Source organism: Cydia strobilella, chromosome 2 (genome assembly GCF_947568885.1).
Source record: "Cydia strobilella chromosome 2, ilCydStro3.1, whole genome shotgun sequence".
Classification (NCBI taxonomy): Eukaryota; Metazoa; Arthropoda; class Insecta; order Lepidoptera; family Tortricidae; genus Cydia; species Cydia strobilella.
The window spans coordinates 12,691,000-12,707,418 of NC_086042.1; the positions used below are offsets into that span (position 1 = coordinate 12,691,000).

At 36.6% G+C, this 16,419-nt stretch overlaps 1 protein-coding gene across 4 annotated transcripts in view; it reads left to right on the plus strand.

Moving 5' to 3' along the window:
- Positions 1-16,157, plus strand: part of LOC134752227 (cadherin-89D) — a 76,114-nt gene extending 59,957 nt beyond the window's left edge. Inside the window, exons 5-21 of one of the 4 annotated variants that reach the window (XM_063687853.1) lie at positions 1,813-2,015; positions 3,797-3,925; positions 5,253-5,445; positions 5,754-5,912; positions 6,368-6,501; positions 6,585-7,188; positions 7,568-7,726; positions 7,807-7,987; positions 8,064-8,227; positions 8,302-10,454; positions 10,550-10,759; positions 12,868-13,037; positions 13,127-13,195; positions 13,321-13,521; positions 14,187-14,504; positions 14,810-14,929; positions 15,620-16,157. In XM_063687853.1, coding sequence (XP_063543923.1) covers positions 1,813-2,015; positions 3,797-3,925; positions 5,253-5,445; positions 5,754-5,912; positions 6,368-6,501; positions 6,585-7,188; positions 7,568-7,726; positions 7,807-7,987; positions 8,064-8,227; positions 8,302-10,454; positions 10,550-10,759; positions 12,868-13,037; positions 13,127-13,195; positions 13,321-13,521; positions 14,187-14,504; positions 14,810-14,929; positions 15,620-16,121 — 5,669 coding nt within the window. In that variant the 3' untranslated portion in view covers positions 16,122-16,157. The remainder of the gene's footprint in view (positions 1-1,812; positions 2,016-3,796; positions 3,926-5,252; positions 5,446-5,753; positions 5,913-6,367; positions 6,502-6,584; positions 7,189-7,567; positions 7,727-7,806; positions 7,988-8,063; positions 8,228-8,301; positions 10,455-10,549; positions 10,760-12,867; positions 13,038-13,126; positions 13,196-13,320; positions 13,522-14,186; positions 14,505-14,809; positions 14,930-15,619) is intronic. The other 3 variants (XM_063687862.1, XM_063687877.1, XM_063687871.1) reach the window with 3 other exon arrangements.
- Positions 16,158-16,419: the final 262 nt, after the last annotated feature.

The following is a 16,419-nucleotide window of genomic DNA, read 5'->3' on the forward strand; positions in this document are numbered from 1 at the left end:
TATTTTTAGTGTACATTAATGACCTCCCTAAAATTACCAGCCAAAAGTGTGTACTATTCGCTGATGACATCTCGCTGCTGTTTAGCCATCCCAATAACTCAAGCAATTTCACCATCATTAAAGAAACATTTAGTAGATTTTCTGAATGGCTACAAGACCATAACCTAGTACTAAATACAAATAAAACACACATAATACAATTTCGGCCACACCAAAAAAATTCTATCGACTTAAAATCACTTCTAGAGGAACTCAAAATCAAAGAAACGACCGACGCCACCCTACTCGGATTGACAATCGACTCACACCTCGACTGGAAAAAACACGCAGCCAAAGTCAAAGCTAAACTATCCTCTTTCCTCTTTGCATTAAGTATATTAAAGGCCAACACTCATACGGAATGCGCTCTCTCTGCATATCACGCACACGCTCAAGCTTGGTTACGCTACGGTGTCATGCTATGGGGAAATAGCACCGAGGCATATGACATTTTTTTAAAACAGAAAAAATGTATCCGCATACTTGCAAATATACCGCAACTTGTAAGCTGCAAACAATACTTTATAAACTTCAAAATTCTAACTTTACCCTCTTTATATATCTTGGAAATAGCCACTTTTGTCAGAAACAACCTTCATTTGTTTAAATTCTATAATAGCGTACGTCGGAACGATAAACTCATCCCGCCAGAACCGATACTAAACATTTACAAAAAGGGCCCATATTACAGCTCAATAATAATATACAACCAAATACCAATAAATATAAGAAATACCACAACTAACAACATTTTTACAACAAAATTAAAAGCGCTTTTAATTCAGAAAGCCTACTACTCTGTTGCAGAGTTCCTGGAAGACCAGCATGTATAAAGGCAAAATTGTTCTCTACGCCATTGTATTAGTTTTAAGAACTAGCTTTAAAAACTATTTTTAAGAATATATGTGCTATACCCTGTCAGGGTCCATGTGAAACTTTATCACCTGTAACAACATATGTACCATGGTTTGCAATAAACATTTATGATTTATGATTTAAGATACCGTGCCACATCCTGTGAATGCGTGAAAGACTCTGGCTCTCTGTGGCCCCGTAAAAAAATTAAAAAAAAATGTATAAAACACCCGTTTTTACTTACTAATCTATACTAACTAATTTATTTACTATCACCAAAAATACCATTTTTACCTAAGGCGGTGGCGATATCATGGCAGCACAAATACTTAACAGTTCCTCAAGCTGAGGTAAAATTTGCAGAAATGCAACTGCTTTTAGAGAAATGTTGCTTCAATTGAAGCGCGGCAGCGTCGAACTCCTCCCCCCTCCCCCCCCCCACTAAATGTGCCGTGGCTCTCGATGGCTCCCGGTCTGAATCTACTCAAAACCAGCTAAGAATTAACAGTGCCAAGTTTCAGCGCATAGTTGCGCAAGTGCAAGGTTCCCATACAACGGCGTGCACTATCAGACCAGCTAATGAAATTAATTGATAATTAGACATGATTTCGTGATTTTGCATTTGCTTTTGTAAATACGTGTAACAGTTCAAAATAAAAACTACAATTTAGCTTCAGCCGCCTCTTAAATATTGTTTGCTACAAGAACTATATTGTAATAAGTATTCGATTTCAATCAAGTTTATCCGAAGAGATATTATTTGGGTGTTGAAAAACTTGAATGAATCTGCTTCTACTAGAGCAGCGCTCTCCATTATAAACCGCAACGGTCGCTATAATTCGGGTTAATTTTACGTCCCATCCTTTATTGCATATTTTTTTGGCAGTTTCTTCTGTATTTTTTTTTATTCTTTCACAGGCCTCACAATCTTCAAAGGCATCCACGCGTTCGACCGCGACAAGCCGAACACTCCCAACTCCGACGTGCAGTACACGATCAGCGCCGGCGACGAGGCCGGCCACTTCGGCCTCGAGAGCTCCCATAAACCGGCCCTCGTGTTACGGAGGCCTCTGGATTATGATGCCGATGATAAGGAATTCTACATAGTAATCACTGCATCGGTTAGTAAACACATTAACACCATTAAATATAAAATCGCTGCTTACTAAATATTCTGCTAACGACCTTGCCAATCTAAGGCTGCCATTAATTATTTAAATGTCAACTATCGTGAGACATTTAGGATTGAGACTGATATCAAATATTAATTGGTATCCAACAAACAAGTGTCATTATTCTTAACTGATACAAAATTGTATTACCTGCTTATAGGGATAGGTACTACAACTCCTCGGATTCGGACCTCCTGTGCTAATTGTTCTGTAATTAATATTATTATATTATTATGTGAATATTTCATATTTATTTAATACTTATACTCAAACACACCCACTTTAATACTTACCGATACCTACCAACAGACCCATTAGTATTGTCCTTTAGTATACTCTCATTTATATTTTAAAGCCAAGAAAGAGACAACTCAAAATATAATTTTATTATAAAAAAAAGGTTCATTGAAAACCGTTTGAAAATAACTTAAATAACGCAAGGCTGGACTTCGGAGCTATTTGCATTGGAGTCTCGCCAAACGCTCACTAATTCAAGAGCACTTTATATTTAAGCTTTACTTACTTTTTAATTTATTTCTTTTAAATTGTAAAATCAAAAACTCGTAACGTTTAAAACTATGCCTGCCACATTTGACGCAGGTGGCTGCACTTTAAATTTTTAGGAATATTAACCTGTATACGGACCTGCGTATAATTATAGGTTGTATTTTGTTATAAGCCAAAAACAACTTTGTCACTAGCGAACTGATGTGTTTTTTTTTAACCGACTTTAATTTTATAGGAGGAGGTTCTGTATTCGGTTGTGGCTGTTTTTTTATGTATGTTGACCGATTACTTCGAGACCCGTGGTCCGATTTGAATAATTCTTTTTTGTTAGAAAGGAACTACGTCCAAAGTGTTCCCACATTAATTTCTTGCTGTTCTGATCATGGGATCCATGAGGAATTGAGGGAACTCCTCAATTTTTAAAGGCACATGTATGGTGATTTTATATTTTGAAACGAAGTTCTGTGGATCAGGGATTGGAAATAGCTCAGTCCCAATTCCACACTTGCGTGCTATGCACAGTTCGAAAATTATTAAAAATAGCTCTTTAAAAAATACGACGGCAAATAATTCAAATAAACGCATTGGATTGTTCTCATCATCATCATCATGTCAGCCGATAGACGTCCACTGCTGGACATAGGCCTCCCTCAAGGCTCGCCACTCCGACCGATCCTATGCCGCTCGCATCTCACTACACTTGTAATGTACCGACAAAAATAGTACGGACTGCGCTAAGAAGGTTTGACCGTGATGACCTATCCACATAAAGTATGTTCATTGCCGTCTTGTAAGTCAATCCAACGTAATGCATCCTTATCAAATCGCACCAAAATCATGGGATGCTTCCACGATGCTTCAAAATTTGGCTTGGCACCGACTTCAACGTTCGCTTGGTAACGCTTACTTAAAAAAGGATAATATTTTACTTTATCCTATTTGAAGTCGATTTTTTTTTTTTTTTTTGTAAAAAGTTTTTATTGTTTTTGAGATAAAATAACTAATACATTTCATACAGTTTACCGGACATTACGCGAGTTTAAGGATATACCTAATAACTGAAATATATTTTACATTTTTGGATTGAACCACACTTTTTTGAGATGTTGTTACTTACATCATATTTTTCTACAACGCTTTTACTTACCTGGTTGTGCGTCGTAGAGTTAATGAAGTCATTACGTCAAATGCAAATAAGATAACACATTGGATTAATTTTCCAGGACCGCGGTTCTCCAGCCCGAAGCACAAATGCGACAGTTCACGTTACCGTCCAAGATAACGATGACTTGCCGCCTAAATTCACTCAAGATGTCTATAAAACTCAAATACCAGAGTTTTATCCTTTCTTTGTAAGTTATACTAATTGAATAATGGGACTGAAAATTTAAATAAAACTTTTTCAATTTAATTTTTTTGATTATTTGGAGACGGACATTTAAATATTAATATTATACATAATTTATACCTCTCGCATCGAATGATGATCCCTACAACAGTTTTTTATTTATTTAGTAACTGGCACATCTTTGGGAAGTTTAGCACATTAATTAATTTAGAAATTCTAATGTAACATATTTAAGTAGTGTTAGACCAAGCTATGCTGGCACTGGCAGCGATTCTGATAGCCCAGACTGTGCAATAATATTTAAACGTCATAATTTCATACAAGTTTGACGTTTAAAATAACACTTGCACAGTCTGGGCTGGGCTATCGAAATTGCTGTCAACTTAGCTTGGTCTAACTCTGATAAAAATATTATGGTAAAATCGTATTTCTTCAATTACTTTTTAAATTAAGCTCAACCAAAATTTATTTTCTTTCTTACTTTCTTTTTTTCAAAAGATACTTAAAGGAACTGTTATAGGGATCAATATTCGACACGATAGGTATAGACATTTTATTAGCAGCTATTGGACTGGCAGTAGACCAAACTATCTAATACAGTAAGCATCAATGAGAAACATATGTTAGTGCTTCGTAGGTATAATAGGCTGGTTAATATTTATCAAGATAAACCGATCTAAACTTGAAAAAAAAGTATATCGACAAGTACTTATCACATTCTTCGATTCAATCTAGCATTAACGCGAATAACTTAATATTGACAATAAAAAACCGGCCAAGTGCGAGTCGGACTCGCGCACCGAGGGTTCCGTACTTTTCAGTATTTGTTGTTATAGCGGCAACAGAAATACATCATCTGTGAAAATTTCAACTGTCTAGCTATCACGGTTCATGAGATACAGCCTGGTGACAGACGGACAGACGGACAGCGGAGTCTTAGTAATAGGGTCCCGTTTTTACACAACACTAACAAAAATCACAAAAAGGTCCTCCAAAATTATCATAATTTGACTGGGAAATTTTCCTAATAGCCAATTCGTATTCAGAATTCACATCTAATTCATACTGGGAGGGTACATATTGGGGGAGCTTAATCTAATCCCCTTTTATAACCCGGCTCGAGACCTCAAATTATAGGACATTCAATTCACAATTCCAAGCAAGCACTTTAAGCAAAACTGTGAAGTTAATTTACATTTGTAAGATTTGATCCATATTTTTTATAAGTTTGTGTTTTCCTTCGTCGATATAATTAAGTAATTTGCAGAATTTTGGCGATGCATTAGGGTCTAATTTTTATGTTCCTTAGATGTATTTTTCTTATTTCTCAGGATAAACGCATACACAGGGAACTGATCTTCGACGATCCGATTCGAGCGTTTGATCAAGATCTCAGCGTCAAGGCACCGGTTCGGTACGATTTAGTCTCCGGGAACGAAAGAAAGCTGTTTTCACTAAACATCATCAACGGAACACTATTCCTTGACAAAGAAATTGATTTGGATGCTGAAACTGGATTATCAGGTGCTCAAATACTCTTAGTGTAAGAAAAAAAAAACAATAAGCTTTGAGCACAGATATTAGAACAACACAGATACGGCATTGGGAAGGCTTCACAAATAGCTCATGATCACAGTAATTTTACTCTGTAAAATGCTACGCCGCGAGCAGTACAACTGACCCTAATCTACCCTACACTATTTTATACTGCATCAGTCAAAGTTTAGAGTTGTTGTATCCAAAATCATTTTATTAAGGAGGATTGTTGCTAGAAGTCGGTTGATAGAATAGTAACTATATTATATTATTATTATTTACTGTGTTTGTTTAAGGAAATACGTTCGTGATGCAAATCCAAGCTGCCCAGGTAGATAATCCACTCAAAACTGCCCAAGCGAGAGTTGAAGTAGAAGTACTTGACTTGAACGATAACCTACCGGAGTTCGAAGTCGACTTCTATAATATAAGCATCGTGGAAAATCTTCCTAACGGTAAAAAAGTGTTCTTTCCGTAGGTATATGTGCGGGTAGCATACCAGTATGTCAAGTCGCAAGTCGCACGAAATAACGTCTTCTTTGGAACAGTAGTAAATAGAAAACGGTGGTACCTAGTCTGTCACTGGCGTGACTAACCTAGCGTTATTCTGTCAATTGCCGAAATCAAGTATAGTTGGTTTTAAACAGCAAGTACTTATACGTCAGCCCTTCGGTTCTAATTTGTCTTTTCTGTTAATGTTGACAACTTTGGTATGGCCCAAAACCACGTTATGACTGGTTATGGCCGGTATAACGCACCATCAGAAACTTTTGTTTATATGTCTCGGACTTATAGAAAACCACCGATTTAATAGTTCAAAGTTGTTTTAGTTACTTTATTCTCTTTGTAAATGTGTAATAACTTATTTTTAATATTCTTTTCACTAGACTCAAGTTTTAATTATTGACAGGGTTCAGTGTACTTCAAGTAATGGCAACAGATAGAGATCAGGGAGATAACGGAGAATTTACATACCAACTTAGCGATCCTGAAGGGGCGTTTGTTATCGACCCCAGAACTGGGTGGCTGACTGTTCGAAATCAGGTACTCTTCCTACATTTTTTCTAATAGAGGGTAAGTCTATAATTATTAAAAAAACACGTAAGTAACAATGTTTTGTTTTTCAGACTGTTCTAGATAGAGAAAGACATTCATCATTACAAATGAAGGTATACGCTAAAGAAAAGAACCCAAGTGTAGTGGGAACATTTTTAGACAAACAAAGATTATCAAAATATAGACGAACCCCAACAACACCTCGACCAGTTTATAGAGATAAAACAACATATATATTCCCTGATAAAATTGGTACAAAAAATGAGAATGTGGAATATTTTGAAGACCTGCATCAGTTAATGTCATATGTTACGGTCGAAGTCACTTTGTTAGATGCGAACGATAATAATCCTGTTTTTGTGCCTAGCAATTTATACGAATTTGTGATAAAGTCTCATTCTAAAGTTGGGACATATATTGGAAAAGTAAAAGCAGTTGATCCGGATTTGGGACGAAATGGAATGATTTTTTTTGACCTCCAGAGAACCAGTAATTTAACAATAACATCACCATTTCAAGTAGATGCGAAAACAGGTGTAATTAGTTTAGCCGAAACTCCGGTCACTGAAGGCAGGCACGCTTTATTTATTGAAGCTTCGGATCAGCCAGCTAACCCCAGTGAAAGAAGATATTCATTAGCTGTTGTTACAATCGACGTCATAAAGTCAAGTAAGGGTACGTTTTCCGACACAAATATTATTAAATTTACTTGATATTAGAAGTCCGTTACAGTAGTACTGTACATATTATTTTCATATCGTTATGCTTATAGATGTACACTTAATTTTATTAAATTATGCAGTTTTTTTAATAGATAAGGTCAATACGGATAAGTGGTGCTGGTAAGTGGTGTTGGCGCCTGTTTACACATTGATTAGTGTTTTTTTTGCGGGTGTCCAATTTCCAATTTCCACTAAACGCAAGTAACAAATGTATAAACTGTATGAAGTTTCACTACGCACTAATGTAAACAGGCCTCAATATGAAGCTCAGCCACACTTATCCGCATGCTACACTTACCCGCAGCCTTATTTATAGTTATTGTGGTTTACAGGAACAAAACACGACAAACCAGGATTTATAGGAGCTCCATATGAATTTTGGGTTGGTTCTAATGTTGGCATTGGCACTAGTGTAGGACAAATACGCATAAATGAAGCGATGGAAAAGAGTGATGTTTCTTATGACTTGCTTCATGGATATGAAGATGGAGGTGTGTATTTTATCTAAGAAAATAATTAAAGTTAATACTTTACAAGACGTTGAGTTTCAAATTATTTCGTTTGTTTTCAGTACCTTTTGCAGTAGAAGAAAGTTCAGGAGTAATAACAGTAATTGAAGAACTCTCAAGGTTTAATCGACCAATGTATGATTTCGAAGCCGTAGCAACACAAGAAAGTGCTAACGTAACGATTACCACAAATGCAACAGTTCACGTTGTTGATGTGCACGACGAAAGAGGAGTATTACTAAAGTAATAGGAATTCACTTATAGGCTCATTTTAAATGTGCCATTTTTAAACACAATAAAAACAATTCTTTTTTTTCAGGGGCGCTAATTCTCCGCTTGTGTTTCATGTCAAAGAAAATGTTGCTGGAGCTACAATTGGACAAATATTTCCTGTAAATATGAGCAATTTACCTGTCAACGTAACAGGCAATATTCATTTCATTATAGCTAACCACCAAGACATTACAGATGATATCGCTATAGGTAGGATATGTTCCAGAAAAAACTGCAGGTATATCCTGTGGCTGCAATATTTCACATATGAGTTTCTTTTTCAGGTCAAGATGGGACGATATATGCCCAAAAACCTCTCGATAGAGAAAAAAGAGAGGTATATAGAATGACTGTAATTGCAGAATTTAATAAAGGTATGATATCTGGGGCTGGCATTTATCAAGTCACTATACACGTAACTGATGAAAACGACAACCCGCCAATATTTGATTCTCTTCTTTATGAAGGATTTATAACGGAAAACGCTAAAAAGGGCACAGAAGTGAAAATGACCGACAAAATTAAAGCAAGTGACGCCGATGCCGGATTGAATGCTCAGTTTATGTATACACTGTTTGGAGATGGGCATGAATTGTTTGATGTCAATGAAAATACTAGCGTTGTGTCGTTTGTTGGAAGCAAACTAGATAGAGAAGAAAAAAGTGTGTATTTTCTAAAAATAGTAGCAAGGGATAAAGGAAGTTTAAGCTCTGAAGCTAAATTAACTATAACAATTATAGATGAAAATGATTGTGAACCAAAATACAATCACATTACAATACCTATAGGGGAGAACATTGACCTGCTTGAAGTCGATGAAAAAACAAATATTAAAATATATCGTGAAAAAAAGAATGAACTCAGCGGCATAATTATTAACGTTGAGGCTAAACCAAGGAATAAGTTTGCATTTATTAATGCAGTTGGTCCCATGTTCTCTATTCCAGAAAACGTTGCCATCGGTTCCACAATCCTGAAAGTGAATGCCATAGATATGGATAGTGGAGTTAATGGACAATTAAGATATGAGTTTATTTCGGAAATTTTTATGCCTCCCTATGCCATATCGTCTAATACAATGAACGTAAAACGATACTTTGTGATTAATGAAAGACATGGCCATATTATAGTTGCAAGAGCACTACCACCAGAATCTGAATTCAGGTTAAACATATCGGCTATCGATGGTGGGGGTTTAAGCGATCATATTGCAATACGGTTTTTCATTAAAGATGTTAATGATCATTTTCCAATGTTTAAAAAATCATGGTACAATTTCAATGTTGAAGAAGCGCAATACACAAGGAGAATATTAGGAAAAATTGATGCAACAGATGCAGACTTCGGTCAAAATGCAAATTTAACATATTATATAGAACCTTCGAGTAAAGACTTGCCCTTTGAAATTGCTCCCCTTAGCGGTGTTTTTAGTGTTAATGGAGAACTTGACAGGGAACGAGAAGATAAATATATATTAACCGTGGTAGCAAGAGATAATGGCCCAGAAAAAAAACTGTCATCAACTGTAAGTGTTGAAGTTCAAGTATTAGATGTAAATGATAATGCACCAAAGTTTTTTGCATACAATGATTTGCTAGAGTGGAAACACCCAGAAGCCGGGGAATTGACAAATCATAACTTTGAATCCGTAATGATGATACCTATATACAAAGCGACATTAGAAGAAAACGCTCCGATAGGATCTACAGTTGCCAGAGTATACGCAAACGACTCAGATTTCATTGGAAATGGGAACGGTTTAATCTTATACAGCCTACCTCAAAGAAAAAATATATTGAGTCTTTTTGCTATAGATTCAAAGGAAGGAATTATTACTACAACTGGCAGGCTCGATTATGAAAGTCAATCAGTCCATAATATCACAATAACTGCATCTGATTTAGGCTCGCCTAGTTTAAGCTCAACCGCAATTTTAATGCTCACTGTAACAGATGTCCCCGATGATGTAGAAGTATCTGATAAACCAGTGTTTATTTCACGTTACTATGAACTAGAAATAGAAGAAAATACTAGAACTCCAGTAGAACTGATTACTCTCAATCTAACAGAGTATTACGAGAATTTTAAAATGAAATACTTTATTCTTAATGAGAATGATTCTGATGTTAAAAGAACTTTTGTAATAGATCCAAGAAATGGCACTTTATATTTAGTCAAAAGTCCGGATCGTGAAGTAAGAGACGTTTATGAGATTATAATCAGAGCTGAAAGACAAAAGATAAGCAGGGAGCTCCCTCATATGATATATCCCGTATCAGATGACGTATTGGAAGGGATGAGTAAATTCGATGTTAAAGTAATTTTAAGAATTAAAGATGTAAATGACAATGCGCCGAAGTTTATAAATGGAGGCCGACCAATGGTGACTGCGATACCTACAACAGCAGCATTTGGTTATCAAGTTATACAGTTACAGGTAAAAATATTTGTGTGATTTTCCGTTGTGGCATAATTTATAAACTCTATAAATGAAGGTACATTTAAATTATTGTTTTAACTTAATTTATCTAGGCAACAGATGCTGATCTTGGGGCTAATGCTGACATTCGCTACCAGATACTTAATGAGCAATCGCAGCGGTTTGCTATTGATCCAGAAACAGGTCGCGTACGTGCGGTGGCCGCATTTGCACGAGATGCAGGGCGGGTCTTTGGATTTGATGTTAAAGCCACTGATAAGAAAGGTGCCGATGATGGAAAATCTGCCATCGCTAATGTTTTTGTAAGTATAATACAACGTTAAATTGTAAAAGCCGTGATTTGAATAGCCCAACCGACTTCAGTACAATAGGCCTTAGAGTTAAACTTTATAACGGGTCACTCACGTATTTTAAGTCGAAAAATACTCGACATGTTTCACTCCGTACCGAGGAGCAGGAGCAGGAGCTTGCGTTGAAATACGTGAGTGACCCGTTATTAATATATTTAATATATCTGTGTCTCACGGAAGTTTTGTTATTAAAATTCGATTTTTTTATAAAGAAACCTCTCCCCACTACCGACCTGCAAAGCATTATTTTAAATTTCAACACTTTAGCTCCTAATATCAAAATTATAGACAAAACCTCCCTCAGACTCCTTGGTGCTCCAATATTCCCGGAATCCATAGAACCTGTCATTAGCGAACATCTAAATACTAGCAGAGCTTATTCGGGCTGCCTTCTAAAAATCAGTGCACACATGGCATTAGTAATCATTAAATTTTGTCTTTTTGTGCCCAAATTCACATACATATTTAGATGCAGCGCCGTTTGGAAATACCCTCATCTCATTGAACCCCTAGACTACGTCCTTAAAGTCACACTTTCACCAATCCTCAATATCAACCTGGAGAACCGCGCCTGGACCCAGGCCTCTTTGCCTTTGCCAATTCGTCATGGCGGCCTGGGCATCCGGCAAGTTGTCAGCGTCGCCCTCCCAGCTTTTTTGTCCTCGTTCCACAGCACACAAAATCTCGCCAGTAAATTTTTTTGGCCTTCCGCCGCAAATATCTGCATCAAATTACAGAACGAGGCCAAAAATGCTTGGACGCAAGCTTGCCCGGAAAATCCAATCCCAGCCTTCGTTCATTCACAAACACTTTGGGATGAGCCCTTCTGCAGAGCCACTTTAAAAGTGCGCTCGTCTCCTAGCCGTATCGTAGCCAGAATCGGGGCTCTGGCTTCATGCATTGCCATCCCCAACATACCTATATAGGCACCAGGCACCCTCCTAGAGAGAATGACCCTCGCACTCGCTACAAGTCTGCGACTGGGGGTCAAAACCAATGAGCCCCACCGCTGCTGCTGTGGCTCCAATGTTGACGAACTGGGCCACTACGGATTGTCCTGCCAGAGAAGCGCGGGCCGCATCTCTCGCCTCGCCACGCCTCCCTGAATGATGTTATCCGGAGGGCGCTTGCTTCCGTTAGCGTGCCGGCGACGGCAAGCGGCCCGACGAAATGATACTCATTCCGTGGAGGCAGGGGAGGAAGCTTGTGTGGGACGCCACCTGCGTTGACACGCTCGCTCCGTCCCACCTACAGGCGACTTCCGTCAAGGCGGGAGCTGCGGCTACAACCGCAGAACAGAACTAGCGGCGCAAATATGCTGTCCTCGGCGAGGGCTAAATATTTGCGCCGTTTGGCGTAGAAGCTCTGGGACCGTGGGCGCCTAGCGCAAAAACCTTTTTCAAGGAAATTTCGCCTTATTGACACCTATGGTGACCGGAGGGCTGGTAGCTAGCTCGGCCAGAGGATAAGCCTGGCTATCCAAAAAGGCGAAAACCTGGCGAGCATTTTTTATCTAGGTTTACTTTAGATTAGTTATAGGTAGTTTAGTTTTAATTTTAATGTTTAGTTTATTTTATAAAAAGGAGTTCGAGAATATACACGTGACCAGCCCCATGAGGGATGCGTTCATAAAGTTAACTTTTTAGGTAAATACTAACTACACGAAACATAATTATGCTATTCTGTTCCTATATTAAGTACCCCGTAGAAAAATATTGTTACAATTGTTACCTACTAATGTTCATTTGTTTATGTTAATTGCATAGTTTCTAATATAATCATAATACCTTTCCAATTAGCTGACCAAGGGCGGGTTTAAATCCAGCAAGCTGTACCCGCACCTTTTTCATTACTTACACCAATAAACAGCTGTAAAAAGTAATGAAATAAATTCGTTTGTATTTGTATTTATTTATTTATTTTGTTCGTAAAGTTCGTTATTATGTACTTACTATGTTTTTTGGTAATAAAGCTGAAAAATTTGCACACCAAATGATAAGGTAGACTAAGCTCAACACTGCTGGTCATATTTTACAACCCATCTATCAAATCGATTTCAGGTGTATGTGCTTGATGACAATAAACAACTGCTGCTTGTGCTCGGTGCTAAGCCAATGGAAGTTGAAAAAGAAATAGAAAATATAACTAGGACTCTGACAACTATGACTGGTTATGACGTAAGAATCAGGCGTCTGGAAACTAATAATCGAGTCGCTATGGATGGATATGCGTGAGTTATGTTTGCAGAATTGTTTTATTAATGAAGATATCGAAACTGTTCTTAAGAAACTTACCTAATATATTGTGATTTTTTTCCAGCACTGATATGTTCATTTATGCTATTGACCCAATGTCAAATACAATTATTGATATGGATATCCTCCAAAAGTAAGTTTTTTTTTTTCAACACTAAATTAATTTAATATTATTTATAATTCATAATTTATAACTGCTAACGTAACATTTTAAACTGTCTTTCTTTGTATGTTTGTGATGACAATATTTTTTTTCAGGTCATTATTAAAAAGAGGTCCAGAGTTTCGGCATAACCTTGCTGGTTTTAAAATACTCGAAGTGGGAGATGCCTCCATGGCACAGCCAAGAGGCGCCAGGCTCCTTGGAACTATGGAAATAAGCGCAGTAGCACTAGGTTGCATTGTTTTTGCGGCAACCCTTACGACAACGATTGCTATAAAATGTTTAAGAAGCAGAAGGTAATATGTCGATTATCGTGTTTTACCATTCTTAGCTAAATTTTATGATCAAAACTAGTCGTCCGAGAAATGGACTATTAAATTCTTGCCATAACGCCATTTAGCTTAAATTGATTTTGAAAATACTTACTTAGTACTTTAACGATACACTTTGTTTGGAAAAATCAATTCTGATGAAAATTTATTTTATGACTTTTGCATACAACATTGTAACGTTACTCAAGCCTTCCTGACTTATTCTATCTACACCAAGAGGTAAGCGAACTTTCATTTTTTACCTTACCTTTTCAGACATCGTCATCATCACAAACGAAAGCATGTGACACATTACTTTGTATAAGATATGTTTGTAGCTTAACTATTCCTAGTGCATGGTTGTTATATATTATTATAATTATTGTGATAAATTTAGTAGTTTTTAATATTTGTTGATTGTACTTGTAATTTATTTTACTTACCTTTTAAAAACCTACTGTTTTAAGAATAAATCAACCGATTAAAAAACTGTCTGTTAATTTTGAACTGCATAATCTTCGTTAGGTACTATTTACTGTACGTGCACGTCTTTTGTTTTTCATTCCTTATTGCACGTAACTTTTTAAATCTTTTATTGATAACCATATTCTTCTTTTGACTGACTCTTCTTCTATCTTTTGCCCTAACAGAAATCGTCACAAACCATATTCCCAGCAACGTCTTAACGCTTACTCCACTGAGCACTTAACTAAATACGGAGGTCTCTTTCCATCTGGAGGAAACCAGTGTCAGGAACTTCACCAATCAATCAGCGAGGCAGACTCGTATATAGACGTTATCAATCAAAACGTTACTAAAAAGATATGCCCCCACGGAAACACTGTACAAGAATTTGGAAAAGCCCACCAAAAATGTATAAAAAATCAATTTGGCGAACATACTTCGGATTTTAATCAAAAACACGAGAAACTCTGTATCAAGTACAACCAACGACCGCTCCAAAAAAGGTAAGAGTATTGAATCTGCTAATATAATGTGCTTATTGTTTTAAAATGGACTTATTAACCTATTTTTCAAAATTCACAATTATACTTAACATAAACATTGTGCAATCGTAACCAACATGATCAAACTTAAAACGAAAACAAAATGATTTCTTAGCACTTACGTTTATTGAGATGCCTACAATTTCTTGTTTAGTTTGGTCTAAGCGTTATACATTGGCAATACATTATAGGTACTCTATAATAATCATTACTTACCATATTCCATTCCATAATTAACATATTTAACACACACATCATTCACCTAGGAAAGGTCATGACAACTCGATAACGTCAGTGAATTCTAGTGGACAGGACTCTGGAATCGCCGAAGCTGTACGATGTCCATGTGGCCAATCCAGTGTGCACACATCGGAGGAAAGCAGTGGGTATGTATGTAACGTTTCTTATCATTCCTTTAGGAAACGATCGCAAAGAGAGACGCAACACACATTAAGTTTTTTATGGTGATGTACAAATTTATATTAGGCTGGGTGTCTGTCTATCTGCTTATAAATCTTGTGGATTTCTTCTGGTTTATTTGGGGGTTTTGGTCTGTTTTTTTGGGTTAGGCATATGAAGATTCAAAAATAATAAAATTCATACTAATAGGATATTAAGTTTTAGAATGAATTTATCCAATAATATATAAATCCTTTCATGTAAAATTTAATAAATTCAGTTCTTAATTTTACTAAAATCGGTTCATTTCGTACAAGGTTCATTACATTCCTGGCTAATTAATAACTGGCTAATTTACACGTACCTATTACCTGAAAACTATTAATAAAGAATAAATAAAAAATAATGCAAAACCATTCCAACCTAGAAATAATGGTGCTGGAATTAATAAATGCCGAAATCAACATTTGAATACAAGAAATTCATAGATTTTGATAAGGACGTTATTTTGGTTCATCGATATTCCTATTAGTACATTGATTTTGATGGCGTTTTTAGTTATTTGGAGATGTTTTAATTAAGTACAGGCAGCACTGTATTATATTATGTATGTGCAAACGTTTATATTTAAAACTATCAAAAAAAGTTAATTAAGTAAATCAATTATGGATTTTCAGGTGCAGTTACGAAGACTCCTTAAAATCCAACCATAACCAAGAGCGAAAACCTTACCATCGGGACTTGCGGCCAGAATCTGATCAAAGGTTTCCTCGCCGGGCATCTTTTGGCCACCAGCCCTTCCAACAACGAAAAACAAATTATGGACGACAGTCGTTTTCAGAAAACATGCAAAGACACTATCCACCGTTTGAGAGAATGTCTGCAAATAGCAGAATAACGAGGCAAATATCATCGCCCAACGTATCTAATCTCCCTCAGTCATATTTTATGAATAAAAGTTTCAAAAGAAAGGAAGCTTTAAATGAACCAATGATAGATTATGATCAAAGTGATGATGATCTGTTCGATACGAGAATTGACAGAAGACCGAGTAAGGGTAAAAGGGGGAAGTTTATGGAATTGGGGGGTCAAGCTGCAGTTTTTGTGGCAACGCCAGCTGCGGCGGAGTTAATTAGAAGGCAGGGCAGTGAAAGATTAATGTTTGCTAGGCCTTTATAGTGAAGTTATAGACTGTTGATGCTGAAATTGAACTTGTGATATGATATCGGGTGTTCCAGAAAGTATAAGCACAACTTTGCATGCTTTTTGGATTCCTAATACTAACTAGATAAAAAAGGTATATGAAATCGTCAATTACTATTTACCTATAATTATTTACATTCGTCGAAAGCTTGTGTGCAAAATCCAAATATAATTGTGGGGCATTTCTTCAGAAACTTCAAAAAATATATTGTGCACAAATGGTGAACGATTCCTAACATCACGCTCATAGAGTTGGCGAATTCTGCAGTAGTTA